At 52.1% G+C, this 12313-nt stretch overlaps 1 protein-coding gene across 1 annotated transcript in view; it reads left to right on the forward strand.

Annotated features, from left to right (window-relative positions):
• The first annotated feature begins 526 nt into the window (after positions 1-526).
• The window catches only part of BCL11B (B-cell CLL/lymphoma 11B (zinc finger protein)), a 15849-nt gene continuing 4062 nt past the window's right edge, over positions 527-12313 (forward strand). Inside the window, exons 1-8 of the mRNA XM_011991804.1 lie at positions 527-662; positions 756-1124; positions 1283-1350; positions 2290-2317; positions 3939-4035; positions 4941-5089; positions 11362-11430; positions 12123-12278. Of these exons, the coding sequence (XP_011847194.1) occupies positions 527-662; positions 756-1124; positions 1283-1350; positions 2290-2317; positions 3939-4035; positions 4941-5089; positions 11362-11430; positions 12123-12278 (1072 nt within the window). The remainder of the gene's footprint in view (positions 663-755; positions 1125-1282; positions 1351-2289; positions 2318-3938; positions 4036-4940; positions 5090-11361; positions 11431-12122; positions 12279-12313) is intronic.

Raw genomic sequence — 12313 nt, forward strand, 5'->3', positions numbered from 1 at the left:
TTTGGAACCTGACACTCACTTGTTGCTTTCTGAGCATGTGGGCTTCCTTCTCTCCTAAGGACGGACCCCGAGACGCCCATCTGGGTTTCTGTTTTCTAGTTTGGTGTGTTTCCAGGTCCCAGGTAGAGGAATGTCAGTGGGATTCGCATGAATGGGGAGGGCATGAATGAAGGTGTAAGGGATGGGAGGGGTGGGGCTCCAGCCCAGCAGGGGGAAAGGGTTCCAGCTCACTGGTTCTCAGCCCTGGCTGCCCATTGGAATCACCTGGGGAGTCTGAAAGAATATTCCGATGTTTGTTCCCAGGGTAATTGGTCAGGGGGATGCTGCCTGGACCTTGGGATTTTTCAAAGCCTCCAGGTGATTCTCAGATACTGGAAACTTTGAGAGACATGTCACGATCTCATGCTGTCAGCAGCCACGGTGTGTGTGTTTGCGCGTGTGTTCGTGTGTGTTCTTATACTACGTTGGTGAGAAACTGGCAGAAAATAAACTAGAATGCAGTAAGATCAGCACTACTTATGTGGCAATGCCCAGGGGGCATGACGTTGCTCCTAGAGCCTCAGTGTGTGCCCGTCTGTCCCGTGGGGGATGCTCACCAGCCCCCAACCCCAGGGAGGACCTGGTGAGCTCTAGCAGCCAACAGCAGTGGGGTCTGCTTCTTGGTGGGGATGGGGTGGACCGGAAGTCGGGTGCTGTGACCGCCTAAGCCCATCTCTATCTTCTCTGCCCCTTCCCTTTCTTCTTTCTGTCTCCAGCAGAGGCTGACCATGTGGAGGCTGCCATCCTCGAAGAAGACGAGGGTCTGGAGATAGAGGAGCCAAGTGGCCTGGGGCTGATGGTGGGTGGCCCCGACCCTGACCTGCTCACCTGTGGCCAGTGTCAAATGAACTTCCCCTTGGGGGACATCCTGGTTTTTATAGAGCACAAAAGGAAGCAGTGTGGCGGCAGCTTGGGTGCCTGCTATGACAAGGCCCTGGACAAGGACAGCCCGCCGCCCTCCTCACGCTCCGAGCTCAGGAAAGTGTCCGAGCCGGTGGAGATCGGGATCCAAGTCACCCCCGACGAAGATGACCACCTGCTCTCGCCCACGAAAGGCATCTGTCCCAAGCAGGAGAACATTGCAGGTATGGGATGCTGTGCTTGCCTGGTTGCTGCAGAAGCCACTGCCGGGGTCCCACGCCCTCTGTCTGAGTGTACTGGTGCAGGGGAAGGCCCAGGGGCTTCCAGGATGGCCTCTGGGCCACCAGCCAGGACTCCCCCTTTCTGAGGGTCCACCATCCAGGTGACCTTCAGGAGGAGACAGGCCTGGGGCTCGGGGAGGCCCAAATGACTGATGGCTGCTTGCTTTTGGTGAGGGGACTCTGTCTCAGGGGCTAATCCAGAGGTGGTCAGAAGCACAGAATGAAAATTTGGAAGTCTGGTTGGCCCTCTCTTTGCTACTGATCTCGGCTTAGTCCCTGATTTTGAAGCTACACAGTCTTGGGTTAGAATTTGTCTTCACAACTTGGACATGTCAGTTTGCCCATCTATGAAATGGAGCTAAGGAAACCCACCTATTAGGGTTGCTGTGAGGATTAATGAGCTGTTGCATGCGGCATGACCTGGTAGGCACTTAGGAATGGGAGTGCTTATTCTCTCCCCTCTCCTTTCTCTCTGGACTCAGTTTCCCATGTGTGAAAAGAGGAGTTAGGCCCCCTGATCTCAGACGTTGCTTCTGACGTTGCCTGACCCCAGGGGCTGGTCCCAGGCAGGGGTGTGGGAACTTGTTGGAGCACTGTGCCCGTTGGGGGAGGTTGGACATGCCCTTTGACATGCTCACTCATTCGACCACTGGGACAGCTGGTTTTACCACCTTGAGAACAGGTCTAGGGCCCCTCTGTCCCCAGGCATGGGTCTGCTCACCACAGTGAGTTAGCATGAAGTCCCTCCCTCTTGGCCAGCACCATGGCATGCTGGAACCTCTTCCGGGGAGCCACTGCTTTCTGTGCAAACCAGAGTGTTTGTTTTTGGTTTATACTTCTGAGCCCAGGAGGCCTGGGGGAGAAAGGAGGGCCTGGCCAGCCTGGGTTCCCTAAAAAGCAGCAGCCCGTCCTGGAGCAAGACGGGCATCAGAGTTTATGCAGACGAGTCTTCAAATCCTGATGGTTGACTTTGGGTTAGCCACTTCATGGGTCTGAGCCTCAGTTTCCCCATCTGTCAACAGAAATGGTAATACCAGCAGGCCTGGTGTGAGGATTAGATGAGCAGGGGCTCTTAATCAGTTTTTTGCCTGTGGCACTTCTCTCTCAGGGGCCTCCTCTGGCTCTGCGGCATGCAAGTAGGTGGCTGGCTGGGGAAACGAGTGCATTGATCATTACCATGCTTCCATCATGGAAGGTAGCATGGGCTCTGGAGGGACTCAGGCTTTGGATGCTTCTAGGAGGGTGAGACAGATGGGCTTGGGCACTCATCAACACCCGTCACCCAGGACACAGTCAGGGTAATGCTGCAAGCCTGTCTCCCACAAGTCTCCAAAGCTTTGTGACACTGAGCCTCACTTTGCTCACCTGTACAAGGGACTTAGTGAGCCCTCTCTTTTATGGGGAGACTGGTGGTATGTAGATTCCTGCAGCCTCCTGCCAGGCACTGGGGAGGCATCAGTGAACCAGATTGGCCTCTGGGCCTTGCCTTCTGGTGGGTGCCCTAGCATGAAGTGTCTCCTAAGCTTTCCAAGATGCAAGGGGCTTTGAGACATGTCCAGGCCACAGGCATGTAAACACTGGCTTCTCAGAGTGCTGTGAACACCCGAGCAGCGTCTCTTCACCGGGCTGAGCCACCAGGCCAGAGAGGCGCTGGGTGCCTTTTGTCTTTGTTGATTGATGTTCCGGGGACAGTTTCACCTGTAGTGTCAATGCCTGGCCTCAGTGCACATAGATCTTTCAGGGGTGGCCTTGCCAGGGAGACTTGGGCCACCTATTTATGTTTCAATGGAAAGATTTGCTGCTTTTGCCAAAAACATCCAAATCCTCATTTCACATTGAAGGCATTTCCCAGTGAGAGGCTGCAGATCACTGTGGCAGGTTTGTTTAAGAAAGTGACTAAATGTGATTTCATAAAAGGCAAAGTTAATCTCCGAGGCAGCTTTGTCCTCAGCCTTCCACCCTCTGGCTCCCCTGGTTTTTTTTTTTGTTTTTTTCTGGGTTGTGATACTGCAGCAGGCTACAGTATTTTTATTTTATGTGTGACGAAAGATATTCTTGGCCTTTCTGTTCAGCAACAGGACGAATGGATTTCTTCATTCTAGAAGAAATATGTAAAATAATCCCTTAGAAGTCTAAAGAGATATGTTTGTTCAAAGCATTTAAAATGTTATTTTAATCAAAGGCACAAAACAGTCTACATGCTGTGTCAGCTGAAGGCGACCATCCCATTTTAACAGCACACCATGCGCCTGCCTTTCTAGTTCCCATTCCTCCTATTTCCCTGCCTACTTGGGCACCAACTTTTCTTTTCTTTTCTTATTTAATAAAAAGGAAAGATTAAAGAATAAAACTTCAGTGGCTCAAATGTATAAAGTAATTTAATATGGTGGGAGCATTAATTATTTTAGCTTAATTGAATTCTGAGGACTGCAGTGGTTGCATTTTTGTAGACAAGCCCTGTTTATTATTTCTCTGTGTAGATTAACAGTAAAGGAAACACAGATAACTTTCAGTTATTTATTGTAAAATAAATGTGTCAATTCATGTGTAAAGCAAGCTGCTCAGAGATAATTGAGTCTTTATATTTTAAGAGGGGGACTAGGAATCACGGGCACTTCTCCGCCCGGGCTTCCGGAAACCCGGCCAGCTGCTGCCCACGCTCCTGGCCCCCGGGCCGGCTGTCCCTCCATGCTTCTGCCTCCCGGCCGGGACTCCAATGAGTCCTCCAATCCCTCCATGACCTGCTATTGTCCCCAGGGCCTTGCTGGCCCTGGCCAGTAGCTGGTGAGTGGGTGGCTGTTAATTCTTGGACTCTGCCTCTGGCTTTGGCTGTCCAGGCGCAGAGGAGTCCAGGGTGAGGTGACCTCGAGGGTCCTGGTGGCCCTGAGGGTCCTGCCTTTCCCAGGACCAGCAACCTTCCCAATACCCAGGCAGGTCCCCGCTCTTCCTTGCTACGAGGTGCTTCTAGAAGTGGGGACTCCAGAGACAGACCCGAAGGGGGTTCCTCCCACCCTTAAGGGAGATCCCAGGGTGAGAACTGCAAGCGGATTCTGTCAATCATCACACTAGGTCGTGGACCCCATATCAGCTGTTTCCTCAGGACAGTCAATCTGGAGAGTAATTACTATTAATTTTTATTTTTGGTAAATGATAGAGAAGTGGGAAGGTAGAGGGAGGAAGTTTCTGAAGCTTTGTTTTCTGGAGGGCATTCATTCATTCATTCAGCAACTGAGCACCTGGGACCCTTCCTCCGCCCTGGGTGTCCCCACCTGGATCCCCAGGTAAAGAGCCCCCAGAGGAGGGAGCAGACGTCTGACATGGGGATAATGGGCAGAGCGTGAGCTGGCAGCAGCCCAGCTCTTGACGTGTGCATTCTGGGTCCAGGACCCGGCTCCCTGCTGAGCATTCGCTGTGGACAGAGGGAGGTCCTTGGAAGCTTGTTTCAGGCCTGTCTGGGGATGGGGCGAAGCTGATCAGAGGCAGGGTCTTTAGCCGATGGTCTGACTCAGGGCAGCTATGGTGCCTCTGATACATTGCTGCCTATAGGTTTACATTCTTTATGTTTCTTAAGGTTCCTGCCTGTGGCATCCTCCCTGCCTCTGTGGGGATTTGGGGGAGCACAGGACCCGTCCGTTGGGGGAGCTGAGAGGTGTTCCAGGGTTTGCAAAGGGCACGTGGCGCTGCCAAGCCGTTATCTGGGAGGGGTGTTTTGAGGACGGGTGAGGAGAAAGGGGCTTTCAGGGTGTTTGGGGTTTAAAGGCTGCTGCTGCTGTGTGGGAAAGAACACAGCCCCAGTCAGAGCCCCACCCTGCTCCCTGCCAGCCTCCGGCAGCGACGTGACCTTCTGAGCCGCGGTTTCCTCATCTGTCATTGTGACATTTATGATGAGTGCCTGGCACACGGTGGGGGTAGGTGTGCTGCAAATAGGAGCTTTTCCTGGCGCTCAGCTTTCCCTCCTCCGCGGCGTTTTCAGGCGTTAGAGCAGCTTGTACCGGTCTTCTTGGCACTGAGTTCCTGTCAGGGTTGGGACAAACCTCCACTGGGTTGTGGGACTAAATCCACCATCACAGGCAGTGTCAGCATGGGGGAGACTCTTCCGTCCGATCTGCCTTTTGTTAGGTGACTGTCCCTTGAGGATCTCTTTGCTGGCGGTGCACTCTGGGGAGCTGGCGGGGGGTTTCAGGGTGAGGGAGCACAGGCTTTGGCGTCTCCCGGGTCGAATCCCAGCCCCATCACTCACTGCTGGCCACCTGTGTGAGTCACTTCACTTTTCTGGGCCCACGTTTCCTCGTCTGCACCTCCTTTTGGGTTATGCTGAGGATGAAATGAGGAAGCACCCACCTGGCACAGGTTGGGCCTGAGGCAGATGATCGAGAAGTGGATGCTTCTGGAAAGCCAAGCACAGGAAAGCGTGGACCCTGCTTGGCAGCATGCCGAGCGCGTGCTTTCCTTGGTCATTTAACCTGGGATTGCTCTCACGGTGATTTCCTACAGGTTCCTCTGTATAATTCCCACTTGCTAGTCGCTGAAGGGGAGGTGCTTGATCACCAGGAATTTGGTTTTGTCTGTTATCAGCCCTTCCATAACCAAATGAAGCTACAGAGGGAGGAATGAACTATCAGCTGTCACTCATAAGCCTGCCTCCCTAACCCTGCAAGTCCCAAATGTCAGTTTTCTGGAGAAGTGTGGAGATAGGCAGCAGGTGACAGGAGGTGGCAGATCCCCCTGGGCTTGGAGGTGGCAGGCAGCCCTGGCTGCAGTGCCCCTGCCCACTTGATATGTCCTCATCTGTAACCCAGGGAGGACCCGGGATGTACCTGGGAGATTCTCTTAGCAGGTGGGGCATAGACAGGGTTTGGTTTGGGGTCCCAGTGACCCATTGCTAAGCAAAACGTGTGAGAGGAAAGGACTTCTGACGAGCCCAGGAATTTACATGCTGCTTTGAGAATGTTCTCTCCAGACTTTTAAAAATAAATAAAATAAACGTGAAAAAAAATAGTAGCTTGACCAGTGAGAGAAACGAAATCACTTGCTTGTGCTGGAAACTGGAGATAAACCCCACTTGCAGGTCGCCTTAGAAAACTTGTGCTTGATCTATTTAGAGTTGTTATTTTCCCTTCAAATTAAGATGAGTTAAATCCATGTGTGTGGTGGCATGGATTATCTTTTTTTATTATTAAATCGTGACAGCTAATTATTAGTTCTGTCTGCACCGAGGAATGGTGCGGTGTTCTGTCTGAGGGACATGGCCCTGGGCTCAGGCTGGGGTCTGGGTGTTGGGATGACTGAACAGGGCAGAGTTCGGGCTGGGCTGGTGGGTGGTGGGGAAGAGGGGGCGCTACCTGGTATCCCTCATTGTGCTAGATCCTTTTCTTGGGTTATCTCACTTAATTCTCCAACCTTGAAATATATATTTCTAACCCCACTTTGAATTGGGGCTCAGAGAGGTTAAGGGAGTTGCTGAAGGTCACACAGCAAAGCAGAGTCACACCCGGGTCTGTCTGGTTTCCTTGGATAGCAAGGGGTGTGGAGGATTTTGGGGATGGGTATTCTAACTCTGTCTGTCTGGCTGGTAGGGCCTTGATGGCAGGCACTACCTCTGACCCCATCCAAAATGGTTTTTGGAGCCCATCCCAGATAGGAACCTGTGGACACAGCCAGGAGTCCTCAGACCCCCAGGGACTGTGACCTGCAGTCTGTGGCTTTTGTGTACACTGTCCTGTACTTCCTAATGAGGGCATTGGAGAGATCAGTGATGACAAAGAACGCAGTCCAATGTAAATTCAGGTGCACCTGGGCCGGAATTTTAGATTTTTTTCCATATATTCAATTATTTCTTTTATTTTATATTCACTGTTGTATAGACTTTTCCCCCATACATACAAATTATTTGTTTTATTTTGTGGAATTGTGGTTTTGCCAGGGACTTGCTATGTGACTGTCAGCCAACTGTTCGCCTCCCCAGGTCTTGGTCCCTATAACTGGAGATACACTCCTTGTGTTTTGGGCTTGTTATAAGGTTTGATTCAGACAAGGTATACATAGAACAGGTTCCTGTGGGTTTTAGCTGTTGTTAATAATGCACATCCTACCCGTGGGATCCAGAGGAAGGGTCAGGCTTCCTAGCCTCCCGGAAGGACCTTGCTGCCAACTCTTCCCTTTTCACCTGCTCAGTAACTTGCCTGAGCTTACGTAACTAGTTACTGGCAGAGCTGAGTCCAGACCCCAATTACCTTGAGTCAGGACAGGTGACTTTTTGCCATCCCAGGGTGCCCAGCCCTGTAGCTTGAGGCCATCTCCCCTGGTGGAGTCCCATTTTTCTCAGCTGAGAAAGGGGGTGAGCCCTTCCTGTCCCGCTGGCCTTCCAGGGAGACGGCGGACCCACCTGCCATGTGAACTGTGCAAACCAGCGTCAAGAGTGTGTGCAGCTAAAATAGGTGACATCAGCACCAATTGTAGTTGAAAGTTTTTTGGATTAAAAAAAAGAGACCATACTGGTCACATAAATGGGTGGTTTTTTTTTCCTCTTAAGGTTTGAGGCCTTATTTATAATGTACGTGGTTCCATACTTCCAGCAGTAATTCAGGAAACAGGAGAGAGAGATGAGGTAAGAAAAAGAGAGAAAGGCAGCTGGGCTCCCAAGGGGTGAACTTAACCAACATTCAGCCTGAGTTAATACTATTATTCTTAGTTTGTCTATTTGACAGTAAATAGTTAGTAATTGACTAAAGTTTTTTTAATCACGCATTTGACAGCTTTTTTGGGCGGTTGTTGCTCATTTTCATGCTTGGCTAATGCATTAACCACCAGGTCTAGAATCTGTTAGGAGTGGGTTCTGCTGATAATCTATAGAAATAAGGCTGGCTGTCTGTCACCCCATCTCTTTGGGGTCATCTTTTCACTGAGGAAACAAAGAGATTGAGTTTTTCATAATTTCATGTAAAATTTATGTATTTATTTTTGAGACAGAGTCTCGCTCTGTTGCCTAGGCTGGAGTGCAATGGCGCGATCTCAGCTCACTGAAACTTCTGACTCCCAGGTTCAAGAGATTCTCCTGCCGGCTGCGGTGGCTCACACCTGTAATCCCAGCACTTTGGGAGGCCGAGGCAGGGGGGATCACGAGGTCAGGTGATTGAGATCATTCTGGCTAGCACGGTGAAACCCTGTCTCTACTACAAATACAAAACATTAGCCAGGTGAGGTGGCGGGTGACTGTAGTCCCAGCTCCTTGGGAGGCTGAGGCAGGAGAATGGTGTGAACCCGGGAGGTGGAGCTTGCAGTGAGCCGAGATCATGCCGCTGCATCCCAGCGTTTCTTAAGGCACTCATCAACACCCATCACCCAGGACGCAGTCAGGGTAATGCTGCAAGCCTGTCTCCCCCAAGTCTCCAAAGCTTTGTGACACTGAGCCTCACTTTGCTCACCTGTACAAGGGACTTAGTGAGCCCTCTCTTTTATGGGGAGACTGGTGGTATGTAGATTCCTGCAGCCTCCTGCCAGGCACTGGGGAGGCATCAGTGAACCAGATTGGGCGAAAGAGGGAGACTCCATCTCAAAAAAAAAAAAAAAAAAAAAAAAAAAGATTCTCCTGCCTCCGCCTCCTGAGTAGTTGGGATTACAGGCGCCTGCTTGGCCAATTTTTGTATTTTTAGTGAGGTGGAGTTTTGCCATGTTGGCCAGGCTGGTCTCAAACTCCTGTCCTCAGGTGATCCGCCTGCCTCGACCTCCCAGACTGTTGGGATTACAGGCACGAGCCACCGCACCCAGCCTGATGTTGAATTTAACTCATACTTACTGGATCTTACTTTGTGCCAGACACTACTCTAAAGACTCTGCAGATACTAACTGGTGTAATCCTCCCTGTGACCTTATGACATACTAATATCAGCCCCGCTTTATAGAAGAGGAAACTGAAGCCCAGAGATGTTAAGTTATTTACCCAAAGTCACATAGCGGTGAGTAGGGTCCCAGGGTGTCAACTCTGGCAGTTCTGTTCTTCACTGTGGTCGTAAGTGTGCCCACATTCCCATCCACTCTCTCTGTCCCACGAGGGTGGTAAATCAGATATTACTTTCATTTTGCAGAGGAGGCAACTGAGTCATAGAGAGGTGCCTTGCACAGTTGTCCTGTGAGTCACCGGCTCAGTTATGCCTAGAGACCAGGCTCCCGGGAGGGAGAGCATTAAGAAAAATAGCGAATGCATGCTGGGCTTAATACCTAGGTGATGGGTTGATAGGTGCAGCAAACCACCATGGCACATGTTTACCTATGTAACAAACCTGCACATCCCGCGCATGTACCCCAGAACTTAAAATTAAAATAAAGAAAAGAAGATGGGCTCCTGACTTCCCAGGGAGGCCCTGGGTCTTCACTGGGTCATGTCCCAGGAACCCAGGCCTCATGGGATCCTGTGTTCTTGAACTGGGGCTGGTGCAGGCCCTTTCTGCTCCTGGCTGGGCAATGAGTGATTTCCACTCTGAGGTCGAATCTTGGTGATGGGACTTGGGTTCCAGAGTGGGGTGAAAGAACCAAGACAGTGGGCACCTACCTGTCCTGTACATATCGGTAGTCGCGTGTTGACTGCATTTGGGGAGGAGCTGGCCCCCTCCTCGTCATGAGTTATAGGCAAGTGGCCCTGTTGAGTCCAGAGTGGGGAGAGGCAGACACAGTGGACTCTGGCCTGAGACCTAGAATGGCATCCTACTGTGGCTGGCATGCTGTGTGACCTTGAGCAGACGGATCTTCCCCGTCTCTGGGGCTGAGCCTGCTGGGCTGAAATGTGAGATGGAGCCACCAGTGGTTTCTAACAGCTGCAAGAGCCAGGCAGAAGGTCATGGATTGCCCACCTCGATTCCTTTCCCACCTAGTCGTTTCCCCAACTTTCCTCATTTTTCACATTAATGAGACTTAGGAGTCAGTTTTCTCTGAAGAAATTGGTGGTGAATATGAAAACTGTTAGATTGAAAGCTTAGGTCTTTCTGCCCCAGGCTGTGAAGATCCGTCTGGGAGAATTTGGTCCACTCACTGTGAGGTTAACAGTTCAAGCTCAGAGCCCCTCATGTGACCAGGCCCTGTCCCTAATGTCCCTGTGTGGTTTGGCATTCTTTTCTTTGTGATGAGTGTACCCTGAATTGTATAAACCTTGGGCCCTGCAAGATCTGGACCCACCGTGGCCCAGAGCCTGCTGGGGGTGGCCAGTGACCTCTGGGCACACAGGGAGTGGGAGCCTCCTGAGGGCAGGGTGTGATCAGGACTTGTGAGCCTTGAACTGGACCCAGGGAAGAAGAGGCCTTGCTGGAGAAGGCAAGGCACCCTAGGCTTCATTTTATTTATTTCTTTAAGTTTTCTTGATGCCTTCTTGCTGGTCTGCTCGACTTGGTCTGTAGGGCCCTGGGGTGTCTCAAAAGGAGGAATCTGTGCTGAGGGTTGGGAGAGGAGAGCAGGGAGGGAGGGAGGGAGGTGGGACCCCTTGATGAACCCCAGGTCTGGGAAAGCATCTGCCCCTGGCTGCTCAGACAGCTGGGAAGCTGGGACCACAGACTTCTCTGGGCGGAAAAATAGTAACAAAATAGCCTTTTTGTTGGAGGTGAAAAGTCAGACTACCCCACTCCTGGTGTGGAGAGAAGGCAGCTATTCAGATGCACCAGCCAAGGGCAGGGTGAGCCCCCCAGCCCAGGACAGCCTGCTTGGTCTCTAAGCCAAGGCAATATTTGATCAGGGCTGTTTTCCCCCATCCCCTGCCCTGGGGGCTGAGAGCCTGGGCAGCTTCCATGGCCTTCAGGTTGGGGGAGTAGACACAATCTCAAAGGTGCAGGCATACAGGTGCGTGGGTCAGAGTCTACTCAAGATGAATCCAGAGGCACAGAGCCCTAGGGGCTGGTAGCCCCAGTGCCTAGGCTTTGCCTCTAGTGATATGGCACAGACGAAGCCATCTGTCGAGACCACAAGAGTGTCCAGAAAACACGGGTCTACCTCCTGACGAAGGCAGGTGCCAAAGGCACCCTGGAAAGGAGTGGAGAAGGTGGCTTTATTTCAAAGTCTTTTTCAGGGCAGAGCACATCTTCTGGAGAGTGTAGCCAGCCAACCAGGGATTCCAGGCTCCTCCCTTGGGGTTTGAGGGCAGAGACTGGCTGTCCTGGGCTCAGAGAGACAGCAACTGTCTGAATTCTTCTCTGTTCAGGAGAAAATGGGACAAACCTTCAGCGACTCCTTCCCACCTTCAGCAGCTGGCTAAAAACTGTTGACGTTGGTAAACCCAGCAAAACTAAGTTTTCCTGGGGCTGGAGCTGGTTCTTTTCTCCTCCCACCTCAAGTTCAAAGCCAGCCAATTAAGAAAGCTAAACAGTGTGGTCTTCTCTCTGCATCATTGGCTTGTAAAACTTTCCCTGCAAACTAGGCGACTTTATTTGTTGGGAAAACGAAGTATGTAATTTTCCTGACCTGGCCTTTGCTTTGGGGAGACGGGGAAAGAGAGAGAGAAGTAATTTCCAGAAACAGACGGCCCCGAGGAGCAAAACAAGGTCCACACTCCAGCGTCAGGGCAGCGTAGACTGCAGCGCGGTGGTCGGGAACGCTGAAAACAGCGTGTTGCGGAGAGGCGGGACGCGAGGCCCCAGGCTGCGAAGTCCTCTGGGGCCTGGGTCACTGTCTGCGGGGTGGACATCGAAGTCCTCCTAATTCTGCTTCTGAACCTCTGGGCGCCACCTGCCTCCCCACTACTGCAATTTTCCGGTTTCCTCGACGATTGCAACTTGCAAGTCTCCTTTCGCTTCCTTCCATCTTCAGCAGCCCCTTCTCAAGCTTGGCCTCCTCCCCTCCCCGCGACGGTGCCTATCCCGAGCAAATCATAACCATCCCCTCCGCCGCCCGTGAGACGGCCTCCCCCTGCCCGGCCCGCAGGGGACTCAGGCCCTCCGAGGGTTCAGTGGTTGGGGTCTATAGCCCCTTTCATTGCCACACCGGAGAACACAATGGCCTTCCCTGAGGCCAGGGGCGCAGAGCTCCGCGGGGGCAGCTGCATCTCCCCGGTCCCCGCACCCGGCACGGCGCGGACACTTTGGCAACTTCAAAACTGCGCGGGGGCCTCCCCTGTGAGCGGTGCCCCTTTCCCGGCTGGCCCTGGCCCGGTCGGG

The sequence above is a fragment of the Mandrillus leucophaeus genome, unplaced genomic scaffold (genome assembly GCF_000951045.1).
Source record: "Mandrillus leucophaeus isolate KB7577 unplaced genomic scaffold, Mleu.le_1.0 Scaffold4, whole genome shotgun sequence".
Taxonomy (NCBI): domain Eukaryota; kingdom Metazoa; phylum Chordata; class Mammalia; order Primates; family Cercopithecidae; genus Mandrillus; species Mandrillus leucophaeus.